The 8,219-nt window shown below is 35.7% G+C and overlaps 1 protein-coding gene across 5 annotated transcripts; it reads right to left on the bottom strand.

The window, feature by feature from the left end:
* Positions 1 to 292: 292 nt before the first annotated feature.
* LOC127865111 (uncharacterized) lies at positions 293 to 8,092 on the bottom strand. 5 transcript variants are annotated; one of them, XM_052405018.1, is made up of 6 exons: positions 7,952 to 8,092; positions 6,690 to 6,794; positions 4,311 to 5,989; positions 3,521 to 3,654; positions 2,479 to 2,717; positions 293 to 484 (listed from the first exon to the last, which is right to left on the bottom strand). In XM_052405018.1, the coding sequence occupies exons 3-6, from the start codon at positions 4,341 to 4,343 to the stop codon at positions 366 to 368; spliced, it is 525 nt and encodes a 174-aa protein (XP_052260978.1). In that variant the 5' UTR covers positions 4,344 to 5,989; positions 6,690 to 6,794; positions 7,952 to 8,092; the 3' UTR covers positions 293 to 365. The 5 variants fall into 5 exon arrangements, 3 of the variants coding, with proteins under 3 accessions (XP_052260978.1, XP_052260979.1, XP_052260977.1); XM_052405019.1 differs by having other exon boundaries at positions 4,311 to 4,661; positions 5,783 to 6,794; XR_008042483.1 differs by having other exon boundaries at positions 3,505 to 3,654; positions 4,311 to 6,794.
* Positions 8,093 to 8,219: the final 127 nt, after the last annotated feature.

Raw genomic sequence — 8,219 nt, forward strand, 5'->3', positions numbered from 1 at the left:
TGGCATGACCCTTCTTCGAACTGGGCCTAGACATCATCTAGATACAACTTCTGACCAAGTTTGGTGAAGATCAGATGAAAACTACTTGATTTCAGTGGAAACTAATCCAGATGGACTTACAAACGGTGCGATTTTAATATGCCCCCAGAACATAGGAGGTTCTGGGGGCATTAATAGACTCATAGTGTGTTTTTTGTAGTTTAACCTTTTTTTTTATAGCAATTTTCATATTTTAACAAATCCCATTGACTCATTAACACTCTTCAATAGAAGGGTAGATATATACTAGATAAGCTCTCTGGTTTCTGTCGTCTAGGCAGCCACAAGTCCAGAGAACATGTTGATGCATATGGAAGACGGGTCACTCAGTCTTCTTGCATATAGAAATGTATCTCAATCAGCTTTTGAAAGCCCAAGGAGGGAATACTGGCTGCTCCGGAAATGAACGACAGCAACTCTGCCCTTGTTGTTGGAACAATTCCATCTAAAATATAAATTGTTATGTGTTAAATATTTATCAAGGCATGCAATATTCATTGTAACATTATATAACTAGTTCTGAACAGCTGTATATTTTTACATTGTTTCACTGTCTCTCACCACCAGATAATCCTTTATTACGCTTGTTAATGAAGGCAAACAAATTTTATTTGTATACTTTTTCTGTCTTAAAACGGCACCAAAACATTAACCATCACATCAGAAGATATAATCAGATTAACTTTTAATTTAACTCGGGCATCCCTTTTATGCACTTAAAATAACAATGCCTTTGGAAGATTTTCAAGAAAAGTGTCATTAATTTGAATATATCAGTGTCTTTTTTAACTTAACATTATTTTTAATTAACCAGACCTTTCAAACTAACATGAAATTCATTTTTCAAATCTGTTTTTAATTTCGTTTGGAAACATATATACTTTGTAAAATATTAATGTCATGTCATAACATGAAATATTTTTACTGACTTGTTTCACAACATTTCTTAGAATTAAAAAAAAACATCTCAATATTGCAATTGCACAATCTTATCTATAGCATTGACGGTTTGACCAGAATTATAAAGCATTTTTGCTCAGCGGCAATAGTTGATTCAAAGTAAATGCAAAATTCTAGTTGTGATACTACACATAAAACAAGAAACCGTCGAAGACAGGTGATGCTCACCAAAGGTTTTTTTATCACAATATTGCATTATATATTCAGATAAAAGGAAACGTCTTGAGGGGCATAAATTTGGACTAAATAATACGATGGATGGTTTAGCAACTAAAAAAGTTCAAAGGTCCGTAACTCTCTAAATAAATAATCTAACCAGAACCCACAAATAACATGCGCATCTTCTCAAGGTAGTTAAGCTTCCCATAAAGCTTCATTGAATTCCAGTCAGTACATGTAGCTGGGGAGAAATAATCCGGACAGGAATTGCTCTATATGTACAGTTTATAGAAAATTTCAAAGGGCCATAAGTATGTGAAAAATCATCCGACCAGAACCGGCTTATAATATGCACATGTCCACTTGGTAGTGAAGCTTCCCATAAAGTTTCAGTTTCATTGAATTACAGTCATTAGTTGCTGAGAAATAGCCCGGACAAGAATCGCACTATATGCACAGTTAATGGAAAATTTCAAAGGGCCATAACTCTGTGAAAAATCATCCGACCAGAACCGGCTGATAAAATGCACATCTCCTCTTGGTAGTGAAGCTTCCCATAAAGTTTAATTGAATTGCGGTCATAAATTGCTGAGAAATAGCTCAGACAAAAATTGTGCTTGGACGGACACACGCACGGACAGACGAAGCGGCGACTATATGCTCCCCCCCAAAAATTTTTGGGGAGCATAAAAACCTGTAAATTTTGGCAACTCAGTGTCAAATACTTTTGAAGCTATGAAGAGATAACTTTTACTGAAGAACAGACAGGCGGACAAATGAAAATCTATTTCACCTCAATAAAATGGAGGCACAAATGAAAATAATGTCAAACAAGAGCTGTCACCAAAGGATGACATATGCCCGCTATAAACGCTTTGATAAAAGTTATAGCAGTTTTCAAAACCTAAACACAGATTTAGAAACCTAAACGCTGACAAGGTCAAGGTCAAAGGGGTCCAAATTTTTGTGCATATGGAAAGACCTTGTCCATATACACATGCATACCAAATATGAAGGTTATCTCAAGGGACATAGAAGTCATGAGCATTTTTCGAAACCTAAACACAAAGTGTGACCGAAAGACGGACAGACAGACGGACGGACAGTTAGATCACTATATGCCCTCCTTTGGAGGCATAAATAGATGTTTAATGAAAAGGGGTAAATTTATCGTTAAATGTGTTTCAACAGATTCTGAAAACGATTGTTCCATGGCACTTGTTTTGCATGTAGATTTGAAAGAATGTTTAATCAAACTGCGCACCTGTGTATCAGTAAATGCTATTGATAATTTACTTAATCACCCATAAAAAAACAAACCTTCAATGTCCTGCAAAAAGAGCTCACATGCGTAAACAGTCTCATCTTCAGATGTCCTGGCATTAGATCTGAGTTCACTGAAATCATACCGAATGATTCTGTCCATCTCCTGTTTCATTAGAGGTTTAGGAAGATTGCAAAACAGCGGTTGGAATACACTGGCATGTTTTGTTACCATCCCCCACATGCCGCATACGTCATCCATGCCATCCTTAAATTGGGCAATCTTAGCTGATGTTCTGTAATTGAAACAAACAGTTTTTGCTATTAATTTGTTTGTACAAGTTTTATGTATTTTAATGTAATGCAATGCTGCTGCAGCTTTTAAAGTTTCACTTCTTTATATAAATCAACGTTAGAAATAGTATTATGTTGTTTGATTTGTACTTATCACATAGATTCTTGGACAAGTTTGTTATATATATTGAACATGGGATTTTACCTTGTAATCAAGGCTTTGGATATTCTTGTTAGCTAGGGTTTTAATAATCCTTCATTTTTCTTATTTAAAGGCTGTTTTTTTATCATATGTATATTTTTGATATTGTATTTTCTTAAAATCTATGGCATGTGTGCTTAAAAGCCATTTAAGTAAGCTGAATGTCGTGAAGCCTTGATTGAGCTTTTCGCTTACTGATTTGGTATGTATTTAGAAAATTTGAAAAAAAGTCAACATTTGTAAGTGTTCATAGAAAATGAATAGTAAGTGTTTTTTGTTTAACAATTCTCTATAGTTATTATTTTAAAGGAAAAGACATGACAAGCACCTAAAATCATCTATACCAAGACAAACCTGGTAAATTTTGTACATAAATCACTTAATTCACAGGTGAATTTGAGTTTATTCCTATATATAAACTTACAGGTTCATTTCAAGCACAGTGCATATTGCTTATTAAATGTTTCTCATCATATTTGTAGATTTTGCAGAAATTGGATATTTTATCCCCATTTGTAAACACGTTTTTCTTTTGTATGAGAAGCTAGAGTTGATACATAAAAAACTGGCATAAGCTATTTACCTACATATAACATGTGGTACTTTATAACCATCTCCTTCATGGATCCCTTGTCCACCACGGCCATTCTATAAGGGTTGATCCCCCTGTCAGCCAGCCAGTCCCCAAACTTTGCCAAGAACTGATCCCTTTTCTGAACGTCTGTGATTTTCTCCAACTGAAAAATACAATATATTGTAAAAATAGTACATCTTTGTTAGCCTTCCTCCCTAATATTTATTAAACTTAAATTCGTTGGCAAGACTTCTTTTTTGTTGCTTATAAAATTTGAGGTTCAACAATTTGGGCCTAAAATGTTTCCAATTCCAAATGTGGACTCAACATGCTCCCAATTGATTGCACCATATATGGGTGACAACTTGCTGATAATTGACTACATTTCCAATCTTAACCATATTCCTTACTTCAAATACCGAAATATACAAATTATCATAAGCGTAGTTTTCTTGCATATCCAGATAAAATACATTTCCACAGATGACCTTAGGCTTATGTTACAACAATTATTTTTAATCATTCATTGTTCTCTTGTTATTAAACTGAAAACATTAATTTCAATTGATGCATCTTGAAAAAGTGCTTTTAATTTGTTGGTGGATGCTCAAGAGTAAATTGCTTTATTTGAGCATGCTGCTGTAAATACAACTTACATCTTGGTCATTGTTGATCTTCAGTTTATCTGCTCTCTTTGTCAGCGTACAGACACCAGTATTATTCTTGGATATTAAATATCTACAGGTTAAAATAAATTGAACACAGTGCCTGTAAGCACAATGGCTGTTTTAATTTATTTACTTGATTTAATATAATTACCATTTCAAGACATTCCTTAATATCGGGGTCCATGATTTCATCAGTAGCAGTTGTCTCCCATTAACAACCGTCATCATTGCAAAAAACTGCTTGTTCAAGCAGTGAAAACCTGTTCTGTCCTGCGCGAGTGACATAGCCAACAGCCTTCCCACAATCCTGTATTGCCCCTTTTCCACAAGTTGAAGATCATGTCTGAAAACCTTTGCTCCATCTGGTCCTTAATTTTTTTTTTGAACCTTGGAGGCCAATCTTCAAATGTGTTTAGACTTGATTGGTCCTGTACTAGAACTACACTGGTTCTGTTCTATTCTATTGGAATTGAATAGGCGTTGTGCCTGTAGTGTACTAAAACTGAATTGGTTTTGTACTGAGTTATACAAGTATAATACACATTCTGTAATAGTTCTGTACTGTTACTGCACAATTACTGTTTGAATGTTCTAGTTTTACTACATTATTTTATTCAAGTTTGTGTTAAATAATACAAGACAGTACATAACAATACAACTACATTGCTGTGAACATCTTTTTTAATGTTAGACATGTGATGATACCGTAATTACTCTATGTTTTCGGACACGTCAAAATAATTATTTAGTTTCGTGTCCGAAAACTTAGATACGAAAAATATTCACAAAATACAGGTGTCCTAAACTTAGAGTCGAAAATTTAAGTGTCCGAAAATAGCGTCAATTGTATCAACGACTACCGGTAATAGCACGCGCTTGTAAAATACCATGCCGCAAAGTATAAATTACAGTTAAATATGTTTGCACTGCATTTAAAAATTATTTAAAATGCTTCATTTATGTGACAGAAAGTACTACAAGGTTGTACGTTGACCAACGTGTTCAAAGATGAGCATGTGATGTACCGATACACGCTAGTATGAACCTGTAATTAACGCAATACAAAAGCAAACTATGAATTCTTTGTTTGTTCATTTCCGATATTTGTTGTCTAACAACTTCCATTGTTCGTGAAACTTGCAATAGGGTGCATCACACTTCGAAGCGTTTAGTATTTGTCACAGTTATATTACTGAGATGGGGGTTGTACCATTGCGGTAGATAATGGAACTGTTAATTGGCACTACCCCTGGTTATTGTCATAAAGCTTATGCTATCGGGCGAAACCATTATTTAATACCGGTTTACAAGGTTATTTACCCAATAACGCATATGTAATGGTCCGTTACCCTCAGGCATGCACCTGCCATGTTTTATGATGTTAATCTGGTTGTAAAACCCCATGATCGAAGTGTCATAAGATATCGAAAACAGGACCGAAATTTGGTAAAATAGCGCTGTAAAATATACTGTCCGAAAACTTAGAGACATTAATGATGGACGAAAACTCGTGTGTCCGAAAATTAAGAGTCATGAAAAATAATTATTTTTGCTTAAAAAGGGGGTGTCCGAAAACTTAGAATGTCCGAACACATAGAGTTATTACGGTATAATGAAGCATACCGGAAAAATTCATGGTCCCCACCAATCTCCCCAGAAAACTTGACAAACAATTTATTTTGAAGCTTGACCGTCGTCTTTTCTAATAGTCGTATGGCAATATCTAACGGCTTCGAACAGGAGATCACACAGTTTGTGCGGTCATCTTTGATGTATTGGTTCCAAAACTCTTGTAAAATATCAGCCACAGATGGCTCTGTGGAATCATCGCTGAATGTAAAATAAAATTTGAGTTTAATGATATTGTAATATTTTAACAACAGCTGTCCCTATTGTTCTGCATTGATAGTATACTGGACATTTTGTGTCTGTCACTGCATCTAATTACCACAAATACATATTTGAAGCAACGGTAATAACGTTGTACATGATGCAGCTGGAGTTACAAATCGTGTGCACTCCACTCATCGTCTCCTCTTTATAACCCTATATACATGAGCAGGGTTTGAAGCCAATACCTCTACTACTATTGAGAAATAGCCAGACAGGGAAACCTATTGGGAAGTGGCATGACGTGACAATAAAGTAAGATGGAAAGTTACCAGACATTGTGAAAAGCATGGCACGACTTAATTTGATGACATGCGTGATTCCTAATTAAAAATCCCCAAAACTGAATAGGGCAGATACAACTACAGCTTTGTCACAAGGGTGACTAACAACACCCCCACACCGCTTTGTCATAGGCATAGCAGCCACAAGGGTGACTAACAATACCCCCACACCGCTTTGTCATAGGCATAGCAGCCACAAGGGTGCCTAACAATACCCCCACACCGCTTTGTCACAGGCATAGAAGCCACAAGGGTGACTAACAATACCCCCACACCGCTTTGTCATAGGCATAGCAGCCATGCCCATGGTTTATTTCAAGGGCATATAACTCTCAGGAACAGGTTACATATTTCACCTCATGGTACTTGGTTCCTGGTGCTGCATTGCCTCTAGTAAAGCGCTTTGTATTTCCTCGTCCTCGCTGTCTAGAATCTCGATCTCTGGTATGATGCCTTGGCACCTGCATTATAAAAACATTTTCAATCTCAGTTAATGAAATCTCCAGTCAAGCAATCTTAAACCTTGCACCAATTTTTGTTTTTCATAATGACTAAGACCAAAATTGCAAACAACTCAGGGGCGTAGCTTCCTTCAGGCACTATAGGCAAATGCCTATACATTTTTTTAATCCAAGCTACACCCCTAAAAATGTATAGTTCAAGTTTGAAAAACTACCAGCAAGACAAGACTTCAATGTATATCACGAAAAACTTTTGATTTTCTGCTGTATGTTTCCTCATACTTATATAACACAGTATTAAAATGTAGAAAAAAGCATGGCCTTGTTTATGCAGTACACTTAAATATCTTTTTTTTAGCTTTATGGTGTGGTTGATTGGTCTTCATGGGTGATTTCCCAGTGTAGTACAAGCAGGAATCCTGATTAATTGTATTTATATATAACAAGAACATCTATTAGCAAATATTCCAAACATGTATTACAGGTCGCTGTGGGGTAATGAATATGGTGTTTGCCTAGTGATCGGGAGGTCACGGGTTCAATCCTCACTGTGAGAGCATTCTTTAGATCTCCCCCATAGCCACCATGTACTGGTTCTAGTCCCAGGAAACGGACTCAAGAGCGTTTCAAATAAGTCTCAGGCTTTCTATGCAATCAAGCTAAAATAAATAGGTTTAAACTAAACTTAACATGTAAAACTGAAATAGCTAGGATAGACTTACATGTTTGAAAATGTTTTGTGACTGGGCCAGCTAGCTCAGTTTGTAGAGCGCTGGACTATAAATCCGAGGATCGCAGGTTTGATCAAAATAACTTATGTGGGGATTTAACCTGAAATCCTTTCTACGGCCATTATCCCTATTCCTCATATTCAAGTAGGACAGTTGTCAGTAACTGCTATAATAGTGTGCACTTAGTACTGGTAAACCATCTTACCCAGGAAAGTATGAGAAGGTTAACTGACCGCCATGATATGACTGAAATAATGTTGAACACAATCCAACTAAACAAACAAATGTTTTGTTGTTGACATAAAGCTGTATTGCCAAATTTTTCATCACATTTACTGCGGATAGTTCTAATAATTTCAATTTAATTTGATGTTATAAAAAAAGTACAGTTTACTTAAGCTGTAAAGATCTAATCTAATTGCATACGTCACTACTGCACTATGACTGCCGGAGACTGATGTTGTTGCTGTAGTTCCCGATTGTCGCCGTATACTTAGACAGTAGGACCTCGGATTGAAATTCACCTACGAAATGTCATTCAAAACAGCGTTTGGAGATTTATTTACAAATGAGTAATCATTTGATAATTGGGATATACACATTATATAGCATGCATATGAGAAATAAGCAGATAAAGCGTGCCAAATTATACATGTCACTTACTATAAGGGGAATTAAAAATTTTAGCCTGAAT

Source organism: Dreissena polymorpha, chromosome 1, assembly GCF_020536995.1.
Source record: "Dreissena polymorpha isolate Duluth1 chromosome 1, UMN_Dpol_1.0, whole genome shotgun sequence".
Classification (NCBI taxonomy): Eukaryota; Metazoa; Mollusca; class Bivalvia; order Myida; family Dreissenidae; genus Dreissena; species Dreissena polymorpha.

What these genes read in the sequence shown, in the direction of transcription:
- LOC127865111 (XM_052405018.1), bottom strand. Translation starts at nt 4,343, where the DNA reads ATGGACCCCGATATTAAGGAATGTCTTGAAATG. An exon ending in TTAAGGAATGTCTTGAAATG is followed by an intron (nt 3,655 to 4,310) that starts GTAATTATATTA and finishes TGTATTTTTCAG; the next exon opens with TTGGAGAAAATCACAGACGT. An exon ending in ATGAAGGAGATGGTTATAAA is followed by an intron (nt 2,718 to 3,520) that starts GTACCACATGTT and finishes TTTCAATTACAG; the next exon opens with AACATCAGCTAAGATTGCCC.